The sequence below is a fragment of the Podarcis gaigeae genome (genome assembly GCF_964106915.1).
Source record: "Podarcis gaigeae genome assembly, chromosome: 5".
Classification (NCBI taxonomy): domain Eukaryota; kingdom Metazoa; phylum Chordata; class Lepidosauria; order Squamata; family Lacertidae; genus Podarcis; species Podarcis gaigeae.
In genome coordinates, this window is record NC_139681.1 from 31,675,773 (window position 1) to 31,690,411 (window position 14,639).

Here is a 14,639-nt window from a genome sequence, read left to right on the forward strand (position 1 = left end):
TTTTACTATACGGACCTTTGTTGGCAAGGTGATGTCTCTGCTTTTTAAGATGCTGTCTAGGTTTGCCATTGCCTTTCTCTCAAGGAGCAGGCGTCTTTTAATTTCGTGACTGCTGTCACCATCTGCAGTGATCATGGAGCCCGAGAAAGTAAAATCTCTCACTGCCTCCATTTCTTCCCCTTCTATTTGCCAGGAGGTGATGGGCCCAGTGGCCATGATCTTCGTATTTTTGATGTTGAGCTTCAGGCCATATTTTGCGCTCTCCTCTTTCACCCTCATTAAAATGTTCTTTAATTCCTCCTCACTTTCTGCCATCAAGGTTGTGTCATCTGCATATCTGAGGTTGTTGATATTTCTTCCGGTGATCTTAATTCCGGCTTGGGATTCATCCAGCCCAGCCTTTCGCATGATGAATTCTGCATATAAGTTAAATAAGCAGGGAGACAATATACAGCCTTGCCGTACTCCTTTCCCAATTTTGAACCAATCAGTTGTTCCATATCCAGTACTAACTGTAGCTTCTATTACAGCATTTGGTACAGCCCAATTGCCAGGCTACCAAAAGCACACATGCTCCAGCTATGGGGTGTAGATTTCATTCCTATCTAGATCCCTTAAATTGGAAAAGCCTGGAGGCAAGGGAAGGGCCCCTAGCTCAGTGATACAGCACATGCAGAGGATTCCATGCTCAGTCCCTGAGCTGGGGGGAAACCTGTCTGAAGCCTTGGAAATCCACTTCCAGGCAATGTGCTTCATGGGCTAACTATATAAGGCAGCGAGTTGGGCTGGGTGATATATAGTTTTCAACATTACATTATATCACCAGCAAGACACTGCAATGTACTGGTATATCACAATGTCTGAAATCAGGCATTCTAGAGGCATTGGCTGGCTTCATGGTTTTCCCCACATTGTAATTTTTGCATAGCACACACACACACACACACACACCATGTGAGAAACTCAGATATATAAACTAGGTGTCAAATGGCTTCTTAAACCAGCATTATAGTAGCCAAAACGAAATGCCTAGTTGCCATTGGGGGGCCAGACGGCTCGCAAGCCGTATTTTCCAACTTTTGGGTTCCTGAAATTTGTTCTGATTGTGCAGATAATATATCACAGATACAATTGTACAATATGTGTTGCTAGTGTGTGAAAACAGGCAAGATCCAAGGATGCCCAGGCATGCATCTCCAGATGGTGGAGACATCAGGCTCTATCCTAGTGTCTGGGCATCTTTACTTGGTTGCAAGTGGCCGATATCTAAGGGCAAAATGCACCTGGTGAATTTTGAATGCTGTTCACAATATATTGCCAGGTCAAAAATTATGAAACCAATATCCTGATATGGACCTCAAACTAGTTTTAGACAATATATGGTTATATTGCCCAGCCCTACTCCTAAGCCACATTTCTATTCTTTGTCTCAATGAGCCCTTTGACATCTGAAGACAGCAGAGGTTGAAAGTCTTCCTACAAGGAACATATTTTTAAAAGCTACCTACTGGGGTGCTGTAATTTGGGAGGTGGGCTCTCTCTCTCTCACACACACAAACATACACACCTGGGAGTTCACTAGTGCTAGGCTGTTAATGCCACCACATGGAAGTCTCTTGCCAGGTGGTGTTTTAGGCAGCTACTGCTGCTGATCTTTTCAACACATTGTCGCTAACTTTAATGACTTGTTTTCTCCCCCTGCTCAGCAAATTACTATTTCAGAGGGATCAACAGCAGAGCAATAGAAGGAGAAAAAATGAGAAGCAGCCTCCTTTATCTGGCTGCCAGAATGCCATGAATTTTTAAGCATCCCAGTTGAAGACAGACACTTTATAGCTGAGACAGGGGTGTTATTTATTACAGGGCATATATTAAGAACTATTTGGGCTGGTAACATGAAGTCTGTTTGAAGCACATGGGAAAGGGGTGCTGCTCTTTCCCATTTCTCCTCTCTCCTGATATGTTTCTCTGCTCTTATACAAGGCATTATCAGAGAAACTGTGACACTGGATAAATGGAGGCAACTTCCGATACTGCAAATGGAGTGTTCGGCTGCACTCCTTAGTTCATAGCTTCCCCCAGCATCCCCAGCTCCCTTTGAAGCACCAAAAGTTGCCCTCGCCTTTATTCTGTGCTGCTAAGAAGCCAAAGCAGCTACAGATTCCTTCTCCAGTCAAGCACTAAGATAGTTAATAGTACAACTGGATAGGGTTCCCCCCAACTCATGACTTGCATAGATCAAAAAGCATATACCTGGCTATGGCCAAGATACTCCTGTGAAGATGAAAAGAAGAAGAGGAAGAAGAAGGGACCCTAAAGCCTAGCATAAGATATATGCCACTTCACTGGAGCTGGAGACTCAGCTCTTGAGGTACTGAACTGAATCAGTTTGCATGCACAGCCTGGAAGAAAAGAAAAGATCTGCCTTGCTGCAGTTTATAGTGGGAAGGAAAATACAATAAGCTACACCAAACTGAAAACAGCCAACATTCATTCCTCCACTCCCCCCCTCTCTCCCCCCACAAAGCTAGTGGTCTGTGGCCCTGCATTTCCAATATAGCAAGAGTGCTATCATTGGAGTCCTGTCATGATGTGTACCCAAACAAGTTACAGTGGTACCTCGGGTTAAGAACTTAATTCATTCTGGAGGTCTGTTCTTAACCTGAAACTGTTCTTAACCTGAAGCACCACTTTAGCTAATGGGGCCTCCCGCTGCCGCCGCGTCGCTGCTGCATGATTTCTGTTTTCATCCTGAAGCAAAGTTCTTAACCCCAGGTACTATTTCTGGGTTAGCAGAGTCTGTAACCTGAAGCATCTATAACCTGAAGAGTCTGTAACCCGAGGTACCACTGTACTCGTTCTGAGTTGCAGAAGAGCATTCAGCATGGCAAGAACATCCCAAGAGAAGCCCTGCTGAATCATAGCAATGGCCCATCTATTTCAGCAACTCATTTCTCAGAGCGGCCAACTAGATGCCCCGAGAAAGTGTACAGGAAGGGCATGCAAGCAACAGCGCTCTCCTATTTATTGCTCCCCAACAACTGGTTTTCAGTAGCATACTGCCTCTGAACCAGGAGGTTGCATCTGACCACTGTGGCAAATAGTTGCTGACAGACAAAATTCTTGCCTTCTTGTCTACTTATGTCAGCTGCTCAGTGCAAGACTTTCAGGTCACCATCGCTATATAAAAGCAGTGAAGAAGCAGCTGCAGCCATTTTTAAAAAAATCTATAAAATCCAGGAAAAATAAAGACACAGTACCATGGACAGCGACAAATAAATATTTCCCTGGCACTAAAAGGACCTCAAAGTTGGTGCCAGGTGAGCTTCTCTGGGGAGTGCATCCCAAGCACGAGAGGCGGCAACCAAGAAGGCCCTCTCTCTCAGTCTTCACACCAAGTAGCAAGAGGGTGGGATGGGGTGGCAGTGCTTACCTGACCTCCTGATAGTGGAGTCACTGCTGATTACCAGGAAATAGAGTGGGAACAGCAGAGACCTACAGCAGGTCTCAATGAACATGTCTCATTCTTCTGGGCCCCTCCCAGGGTCAGATTCTACCAAATTCCCCATCTCTTTCCACTCCTCCCCCACCAGACCTCTCCCTCCAAGATGTATCCACAAGGCTCATGAGTGGCAGTCAGAAGGTCAGGTAAGCACCCCCACCCCAAGCCACCATTCACAACCATCCCACACCAGTCTGATCCCAAATGGCAAGAGGATCCAAGGGATTCTTTCTGAGCAAATGGTTTAGACAGGGTTATGTGGAGCCTTTTCTAGCTCTACAATATCCATTTTGAGACAGGGTGAACCATAGACTTGAATCATAGACAGTATGGCAGATGTGGCTGAATTGTACATTTCCATAAAGTCATTACAATTCTGGCAGCTTTATTTCCAATCTCTTCCCTAAGTACCCCTGGCATGGAATAGACCATTTTCAAAAGCTACCATGCGCTGGATTGACGTTTTCATTGGGCTATCCACCATCTTCCCAAGATCTCTTTCCTGGTTAGCCACTGCCAGCTCAGTTACTATTAGACAAGAAATGGTAAATGAGAAAAGCAGAACATTTCTGATTCACACTGTTCATTTTTCATACAGATATGCCACCATAAGGCACTTTATGTGCAAAAAAAAAGAAAGAAAGAAAGATTTTATTGTATAATGGAAAATGCATGTTTCCCAGAATATGGTAAATAAATATAAATCTTCACACAAATGGATGATTTCGCAAGACACTTTCACTATGTGGAAGGCTCTCTTATTGGGGCTCTACTTCTCTAGCAGTGGCAATACCAACTAGCCTCTACTTCATTGTTGACAACTGCTAATTGGGTAGCAGAGTTGTTCCGGATTTACTTACACCTTATACTGAGCCAGATCACACCACCTTCATATCCAAGCAAAGAGTTTTCTCAGTTCCTACACTTGAAGTTAGGAATCTGAAGTCAACAACAATTGCCATCCTGGGACAACTATCACATTGCTCCCATTGCAGCTGGGAAAACCAGGAATCTTGTAGTTGTCACTAGATACAACAACTTCTGACCATTAACACAATTGTATTGAAGTAACTAACACAAATAGCAGCTAAATCATCTCCCGAGAATCAAACTTTGAATTTCTTCCCTTAGTGTAAAGTTTGTTCTTAATTACAGAATCCTCCCACATGGGCAAGACAGGATGATTAACTGAAGGGCATTAACTAGAGTTGTGACCTTGTTTCTGTTTCTTTTATTTTAATCCTAATACAGTGGTACCTCAGCTTACAGACGCTTCAGGTTACAGATGCTTCAGGTTACAAACTCTGCTAGCCCAGAAATAGTACCTCAGGTTAAGAACTTTGCTTCAGGCTGAGAACAGAAATCGCATGGTGGCGGTGCGGCGGCAGCGGGCGGCCCCATTAGCTAAAGTGGTACCTCAGGTTAAGAACAGTTTCAGGTTAAGAACGGACCTCCAGAACGAATTAAGTTCTTAACCTGAGGTACCGCTGTATGTTGGTATGAACAAAATGAAAACCTTCTGGAAAATCATGACGGGGGAGAATATCCAGAAAATATTCAGCAGCAGTTGTTACCAACTTTACTTACCTCATGAAGTGGCCAAAGCCCCCCCCCCCTTGCTTTTTTTATTTTACAGTGGTACCTCGGGTTAAGTACTTAATTTGTTCCGGAGGTCCGTTCTTAACCTGAAACTGTTCTTAACCTGAAACACCACTTTAGCTAGTGGGGCCTCCTGGTGCTGCCACACCGCCAGAGCACGATTTCTGTTCTCATCCTGAAGCAAAGTTCTTAACCCCAGGTACTATTTCTGGGTTAGCAGAGTCTGTAACCTGAAGTGTATGTAACCCGAGGTACCACTGTATTCTTTTTAAGATGCAGGCTGCTTGCAACAGCACTAGGCTCCCCTCTTTGTGCCATTGCACTTCCTGTAATGCCTCGGGAGCAACAGCCTGCGGCATCCCATTGCTCTTAGGGCATTTTGGCAGGTGTGTCTTGTCAGAAGTGGCATGAGGCTTCTCACAGCAGGGAGGGAAAAGCACCAAGATCAGTAGAACAAAGAGGATGCAGTCTCAGGTGCTTCCTAGAGTAAGATGCTTATTTAGCTCAGGACGCTTATTTAGCTCAGCTTGTTTTGTCAGGAGGTGTGGATGCTTGTAAACTTGCTGAACCTCAATAAAAACTTATTCTGTACAACTGATCTTTGAAAGCTTCAAAAAGGCTGTTATCTCTACAATGAATAATGCTCCCACCACTTCCTGCTCTTTCTGGTGAGAGCCAGGAAGGCAACCAACAAACCTCTCTCTCTCTGTGTGTGTGTGTTTAATTCAAAATTCCAGTAGTTCCACTGAAGGATGAATTCATACGGAGCCTTTTCTCACACATTAACCATATTAATCACTCAGCTGCCTGAATGTGGCAAAATGTTTCTCCTAGATCATCAGCCAGGCACCATGCATGATCACAGAGTTCTAGAGTTGAAAGGGACCCGAGGGTCATCTAGTCCAACCCCCTGCAATGCATGAATCTTTTGCCCAACGTGAGGCTTGAACCCATGACCCTGAGATAAAGAGTCTCATGCTCTACCAGTTTTGCTACTGCTGAACAGACTGAGTGAATTCTAGCATTATGGGGAAAAGAACTGAAAGTGAGACAACCTATTATGGATTTTAAGATATCATAAACATCAATGGAAAAACTTGTCCTGGGTATCACAAGCATTAAAAAAAGGCTAGTGATGAAGTTAGCCAGGGATTACATCAGCCCTTCTCTAGGAACCCGCTGGTACTCAAGAAAGCAAAAAAGAAAGGGGAGAAGAAATAATAGTTGAGCAATGACCGAAAGACTTACCCAAGCAGACCCACTCCGAGAACAGAAGGGCAAGGAAAATGATCTTGGCAGAAAAGTGACACTCCATGGTTCCTAAAATAAGAGAACAGAGATCATTATCATTTCAGTCCTGCTTTATTTAATTAAATCAAAGTGCACTCGTGCCATCAAGTGAAACTTAGGATCACACCTCGGAATGTATGGAGGCAGAAGAAAAATTGGACTCAAAAATTGAGCACAAAATGCACATTAGTTATTTGGGGCAAGAGAAAGGCCAAACAGACCCCCCCCCAACTTTTCAATAAGATTTAGAATGAACTATTGAAGTGCAAAGCCAGGCACTGATCCCAGTAGGTATGTTTACCTGTGTGTGCACGCACACACACTATGAACTCAGCTCTGCAGCAGAGTATTGCTCTTTCTGATACAATCCTGCTTCCTTATCTGCCTCATGTTGCTGGCTGCATAAGAGGCATTGCATCCATTACTCTTAAAAAACACACACACACACACACACACACACACTGCTGTGTCAGCAAGAGATATGTTTGCTGCTGAAAGGGGAATAAAAGCTTCTCACCCAACAACCAAATTTAGGGGATGTGCACCAACCCACAGGGCAGTTCTCAAGAATCCATTAGAACACAGGGTAGAAATTGTTTGATTGAGGGCCACTCTGTTATACACTGGAGTTTCATGATGGACTGTGGATGACAGCAAAATGTGCAAGGCATAGAACGTTGGCTGCTTTGGTAGCAAATATTGAAAAGTCTGAACTGATGCAGCTGTGAATAATGAATATTATAATTAAAATTGCATTTGCAGAAGAGTACAGCTAGCCTGGCTTCCAGCCTAGGCACAGACAGCACTGAAATTGTGCTTCCAGACTGTGTCAGTGATCTCCACCTAGAGATTGATAGGAGCAATCACACTTTATTAATCCAGTTAAATTGTTCCGAGGGCTTGAATACACAGATTATGAGGTGTGGGCAATGCAACCTTGCAGGATTACTCAAGTAGCTTTGCTTGTTCTCAATAGAAGTGGATAAATTGGTGGATGTCTTCCAGGGATCTTCCCTGCCCTTGTCTATTCATCCAATTCAAGGTGTGTGTGAGGCCAGATAACAAAAGCACAAGCCTTACTAAATTCAATGAGCATTGAATAAACAGGAAGAAAAACCCATTCATTTCAATGGGGCTTGTGCAAAAGAAATCCTAGTGCATTGCACTCAGTAGAGGGTACATCATTAGTGCTAGCTGCTTCACAACCTGAGCACAGCTGTGATGTGCCGGGAAGAACATTAGCATGCAAACCAACACAAGCGTCCCACTATGGCTCCAGGAAAATCACAGGCATAGATTATTTGAGCACACATTTCCTTACACTGCTGGTGGTACAGGAGACAGAATGAATTATGGCAGCACAATGTTTAGAAGCATCAAGTTGCCGTGGGTTTATGTTGTTTCCCCAACAATAAAAATCAGTCAAAAGAATCTCACTTCCAATAAAGAAAGAAAAGCAAGATTCCAAATCACAAGGAATTACCAGGTTTGTGGTTTTGGGTTTGTTTGTTTTTTTAAAATAAAAAAACAGACTAAAATTATAATGCAAGATCCATTTGGTAGACGTTGTGCCTATTATACACATACACTTATTCACTTACATAATATAGTTTTATTGAAACCATTTGGTTTTATTGAATGGTCTGATCCCTCTTCCTGGTGTGGCCTCGACATAGTTTTGTCATGAATCTGCACTCTCCATTTATACGTCCATATTACTGAATGGATGGGAAAGCATGACAAACCCCACATTCATTGATCTATTCTCCCCTTCCCCAGTTCTCCATATCCAATTGATACAACAATATTGGCATCAGCCATCCCCATTTTGTTTTAGGGAATGGATTTTGTTAACATGGTGTACAGACCAAGACCATCATGTTGTCTCTGGCTGTTATTTAGCGCACCCACCCACATAATCATAAAAATAGGGCATTAGTAAATAGATGTCTCTGTCACTTCCACAATGTTTTCAGATAGCATGGAATATTGTGTCGAACTCCTGTAGTTTAGGTCAGCATTTTTATCTTATGGACCAGAAATTCCAGGCTCAAGCGGTTACCCAACAAATGATTATTCACCCCAAATTCTAGCGTAATAGAGCTGCTCATGAGTAAATGGGCTTCTGGGGAGCAGGGGTAATTAGTTGTCGGTACACTGGTCCTTTACAGAATCTGGGGCACCAAGCGATGTAAGCCCTCAGTTTAGGTCTCGCGGATGCTGGAACAACACAAGACTTTCTACTCCCAAGCTCTTATGAACAATCTTACATATTATGCTGTGCATTTTCACTGATTCACTGATATTATGCTGTGCACTTTCATCCTGCCCTGATTCTTGGACCATGTTTGCTTAGGCTTTATTGTGCTTTGACCCCAGCTACACCTAGACTCTCCTTGGACCAATGCCATTGTGTTTCTGACCACAGGCTGCTGTTGAGAGTCCTGACACGGTCAGAGTACGAAAGGCAGACTCAACTTTGGATGCAAGAAACCATTTGGATGATAGAACTCTTCACCAAGGAGGTGCATTTGGTGCTCCAAAAAAAGCCAACTGTGTCTCCAGCACAGGAAGATGCTGAAAGCCCAGTCCTCAGTTACAGCTTGCCGGATTTGGAGAGAAAGAAAATTCCACTCTTCACCCTCGCCCCTTGGAGCATCCTTTAAAAGCAGTAAAAGCAGAAAAGCAATTTACATTATTTACAAAGACAGAACCAACAGCATCCCTTTTAGCTCTGTGTTGTCTATTCTAAACAAATTACTTACATTATGCAAGCAGTTCTTTAGAGTTGCTTGTGAATTCTGCGCTCATCAATGTTTCAGGTTTCCACCCAGGTGATGCTTCAATCTAGAAAGCATCTTTCCTTTTTTCCTTTTTAATGGCATGGTGTTAGGAATGGGCATTGTTGGATGACATTTGTTATTACTGTGATTTCCCAAAACTATGGCAACAAGTCCTAAGAAACCTGAAATTAGGTACATGACGCCACAATAGCTTTAAGACTTTATCCCCCACCCCCCAAGAAAGCACACCACAGCAACGGCACATTCCCAAATGCTTTTGAAATGGAGGGGGTTGTCAAAAGTAGGTTATGATATGGCACACAGGGTGGGCAGGTCAGCTCTCCAAAGAAACAAGAAAAATCAGAAATTCAGCTTAAGCAAATGCAAGCCATTTATGTGAACTCAAGCAGCTTCATAGACCCCACACCACAAGTGGTATCTTTAGTTTGAATCTGAGATATTTACTAAATTCTGGAATAAAATATTGAATTCCAAGGTTTCATAGTCCCATAGTCTTGGAGATAAAGACACACTTGCCACCATAAGATAGGTTTCCAATCCATATATATTTTTATTTATCATTTACAATTGCAATATTTTGACATAAAAATTGTATACTGCTCATGTTACTACTGCGTCCTCTACCAGACGATGCCAATTACCAATTCAAAGGCCCACTTGCCATGATGAAGTATTAATTCAGGCTAATCTGTCTTCTTTCTGACACCAAAAGGAAATAATCTTCTTGTGGAACATTGTCAAATTATTTTTTTACAATATGAGGGAGAAACCGCAGCATATGGTTAGGAAGCTATTATGGGATGATTCTAGCTTCAGGTTTTGCAATGACAACCATCCGGGACAGTGTTTACAGAGGGTCTGACCAGAGAAGTTTAAAAGGCTAGTAGTAATTAAGCTGCCTCTCTTATTTTAAATGCTATTATTACTGAACCACCCATTTTTGAGATGGGTACAAGACTTTTAGTTCATGCTGGATAATTCAGACAACTATATATATATGAATTTTGATCCCTGTACAAGGTGTGCTGTTACTACTAAGAAGTCCAGTTGAAGCCAGATAAGCCCGGTATGTGAAATTTAAGTAATTCAACCAGTCACCTATGCAGGGCCAGCTTTCGTAATTCCCCCCCCCCATCCCTTATTACAGGGAGACACTAGAATCAAAGGAGCCTTAACAAATGAGTGTGCCTTTAAATTTGCTGCCCCTCCAGCTAAAATAGACCCTTGCCAGTAAAAATGGGCTCAGACTGAGTAATAAAATAAAGCTACGGTAGATTAACCTATTTATTAAAGACTGTGTGGAAATGATATGTGGACAGCCATACAAGGTCCTTCCTATGTATGGACTTCCCCTGACTTCTCCACTGTTGAGCATTGAGTTTACCATATACAGGATATAAAATTAAAGGGAGAACTTAATTTCCTGCCCATGTTATTATTGGGGGGGGGGGGGAACATGGTGGTGCAAGTTCACATCTGATGCACCACTAGTCTGAACCCATGCCTACTAATTGCCAGAGAGCATTCTGTTAGAGATTGTTTTACTTCTCGGTTGAATAGTGTAGCAAGGCCAGGATCAAGTATCAGTGTGACAAACTTTCTTCTGCAGAGATCAGTTTACCAACGTGTCCAATTACATCTAAGCCTCTGTTCTCTGCTTTCAGGTCTCTGCTACCAGATGCCAGCTCTTCTCTCAGGAAAGTTCTGTCTCTTCAAGTAACAGAAACATGGCCATATAGAACACCCCTGGGTTTTTTTTTAATACAGTCTTGGGTCAGCATATCTACCTGAGTCTGTGTCAGTCTGAGGATTGACCCACTGACTGTATTATTATGTTCCTTGCATGAGAACGATCAAGGTGATCGTAGATTACTAGTCTTAAATCTTTTATTACCACCTAAGGTTATATTAGCCACAATGGAAATCAGCAGTAATTCCAAAAGTCAAGGAATGGCTGATTTAAGTTTACTCCCTGCTTTGTAACATTTTAGCTAATGCTAATAAAGGTATTACTCTATGATTACTTGGACCAACACAGCTACCTGTAATTTAAGGCAATACGGATTGTTTGGTAACTTGACCCATAACAGAATGTGGAGTAGGAAAATTATAGGGAATTTTGGAAAGTTGTAATTATTTTACTTTTCCTTTATTGTAAATCCTGTTTTATGGTTCTTGCACATTTTGCACATTTATGCTAGATGCAGTATTTTACACTAAAATGTTATGAATTGAGATTTAGGCCACAATCCTATGCATGTTTACTTGGAAAGAAGCTTCATTTAACTCAGACTTTCTTTTGAGTAAGCATAGATGGGATTGGGTTATTATAAGCATTTACTTATGTCTTTAACACTTTTTTAAAAAAAAGATAGTTGAAATTGGAGAAAAATAGACACTTGTTTTATATTTATTATACATGGATAGAAACAAAATATGTTTGCAGTGTCAAGATTTTGAAAAAGTATCTCAAGACAAGAAATTTGGGGTGTAATTGGTTGTGTTGCTAAGATTTTGTGTCTTTTGTTGACATGTTACCTAGTTACCAACCATCATTTTCTACCTGCCTTAAAACTAAGTAAATTTCAAAAGAAATTGAAACTAAGAGTCAGGAAAGACACTTTCATTTGGGTCTGAATGATACCCAAATCATAATTCTTGGTAGTAACAAATTGCCATGCAGGGTAATCAGAAACAAAATTGATATTGATAAATAAGCTTTTCTTCCTCGCAGTAGGTGGTTTATTTTAATCTAATGAGTTTTGTATTTTCCGAGCCTTCATATTCCATGATGAAGAGCCGCCTGTACTGGAATTACGAAGTACTTTGAAATATTGTAATTTTATGGCTCATTTTGTAAGGACTCTTGGAAATGAGATTTGTTCCCAGTGAAGAATCTCACCTCCTACCCCCACCGCCCATAGTGATTAAAAACGGTCCCTTAATAAATATAGTTCACTGGCACTTCATATAGAGGATAAATATGATATTACAGAAGTATGACTACTATTCTGCAGCCATGGTGCCAAAAGCTATTACAGACTTGGAATAGTCGCTCAGTAACTTTAAGGTGTTATTTGTGTGGCAGAACTCTGCATTTAAGAAGCTTGGCACCTCCACTTCACATGGATATCAGACATTTCTGTGTTGCAAAACGCCTGTCAGATACGCTGCCAGGTGAAATAGATAGTAGCTTTGGGCCAGATGAAACAATGGACCAGGTGGACTCAGTGTAAGGCAACTTCATGTTTGGCACAATGATCCTACAACTCCACGGGTGGTGTTACTTTTCTTGGGGAGTGTGCTGACTCCCACAAAGTTCCCAGCACCACCTTTTGGATTGCATATGCACATTGCCACTCTGGCTTCACTGAGTTGTGCATCTGCTGTATTTTCTACACTCTTAATACAGTGATATTCATTCTCTCTCTCTCTCTCTCTCTCTCTCTCTCTCTCTCTCTCTCTTTACCCCTAGGGCCCACTTGAAAGTACCGGAAATGACTGAGGCCCTCCAATCACAAAATGGCCGCACAGGAGATGACGCTAATAACAAAATGGCAGCATACGGAGCCAGAGTTTACCATAACCAGATGGCAATTACTTGCACAATTTTATATTGTAATTTAACCCCTCTTTGGGAATTCTTTGCCACAGCAATTTCCATGTGGCAAGGAAATGGGGTTCCATAGTCCATTTTCCTCAAAGCTTAAAGACTGACTGGAGACATTGTGACTCAGCATCCCCATTCTCACCAGGATTTGCTGCACCAGAGGCTCTAAAGCAGGCTTTTAAAATTTTTCATTCCCCCTCACCTGCGCATGCTGCTCAAAATATTTTTGCTCATCTCCTGCCGTTTCCTCTCTCCTCCTTTCACACTTCTACAGTGGTACCTTGGGTTACATACACTTCAGGTTACATACACTTCAGGTTACAGACTCTGCTAACCCAGAAATATTACCTCGGGTTAAGAACTTTGCTTCAGAATGAGAACAGAAATCACACAGCAGTGACGCGGCGGCAGCGGGAGGCCCCATTAGCTAAAGTGGTGCTTCAGGTTAAGAACAGTTTCAGGTTAACAATGGACCTCTGGAACGAATTAAGTACTTAACGCAAGGTACCACTGTATTCTGTTCCCCTCCGAACGGCCTCCTTCTCTCCTCCCTGCTTTTACATTCACTTCTTCCTCCTGTAAAAGCTTTCTTCTTCCATTCCCCTCTATTCTAGCCCCAGTTTTTATTTATTTATTTATATTATTATTATTATTATTATTATTATTATTATTATTATTATTATATTTTACCTGTCATTCAAAAGTTTCTCTGGCCCTTTCCCTTTAGAAAAGGGGGATCTCATTTTCTCTCCCCCCCAACCCAAACTTCTGTTGTCTTCCAGATCATTTTATTTAGCATGTTGGGAGTTGCTGGTGCTAGCAAGTGGGGGAAGCGAGGAAGCCCTGGATGGTTCCTTGCCCACTGTTTGAGAAACACTCCTTTATTACAAAAAGAAGCCACCTTCCTAACACACAAAAAGTCCACTCTTCTTTTCACTTTATGGAACATTTTTAGGTTATAAGCAAAAATTCAGAGCAAAAAAGAAAATCCTATGGAATGGCATGTGATGGGGGGAAAATGAGCAACAATGCCTACTGCCTTACAAGTGCACTAATTTAGGGAAAAAATGTTCTGGTTTTGCTCTTGTAGTACTTTCCATGAATAAAGCCTCATTCAGTTGAAGTCAATGCTAACGCTCCCATTGACTTCAAAGTGATGAGGCTTTCCCTGCCACAATAGATTTGAGAGACTTCTGGTCAAAAAAGAAACCCCAAATCTATATAGGTTTTCAGGCAATGCAAGGAACATCAGCTTTTGTGTTGGGCTTATGAAAACAGATTTTGTAAGCCTCTGTGGGAACCCATCTTTTTAGGTCTGAAAGTCCTTAGTCCAATTCAATATATACATGATGGAAATAGTGGCTGCCATGTTCCCTTTTAGCTATATATTCTTTGATCAGACTCACAAAGAGAAACTAACTTGATAATGGTTTTGGAATAGCACAGGTTGGTTAACCAACCCATGAGTGATATCTGTCCCCCAAGAGGCTTCTGTGACCCTGCAAAACCCTTCCATAATTTGTCATATTATTATTATTATTATTATTATTATTATTATTATTATTATTATTATTATTTAAAAAATGGCTGAGCCTATGGGTCCCCAGATGTGATACTGTGGTGCCAAAAGGGTTTTCCATCTCATCTCCAAGGCAAATAAAATAAAATAAAAATCCATTTCTTTTACTTTACTTTTTTTCTTACTAACTACAATCCCATACATCTCCAGCTGTGTACTGTGATTCCAAAAGTTTTCCATGTTCCTCCAAACCCCCCACATTTGCCCATTTAACAAATACTAATTTTGGTTGTTTAGGGGAGAGAGACCTCCTGT

General features: G+C 41.8%; 1 protein-coding gene across 1 annotated transcript in view; it reads right to left on the reverse strand.

Moving 5' to 3' along the window:
• Window positions 1-14,639, reverse strand: part of CDH23 (cadherin related 23) — a 394,671-nt gene that overhangs the window by 363,988 nt on the left and 16,044 nt on the right. The window contains exon 2 of the mRNA XM_083740685.1: window positions 6,350-6,421. Coding sequence (XP_083596811.1) covers window positions 6,350-6,416 — 67 coding nt within the window. The 5' untranslated portion in view covers window positions 6,417-6,421. The remainder of the gene's footprint in view (window positions 1-6,349; window positions 6,422-14,639) is intronic.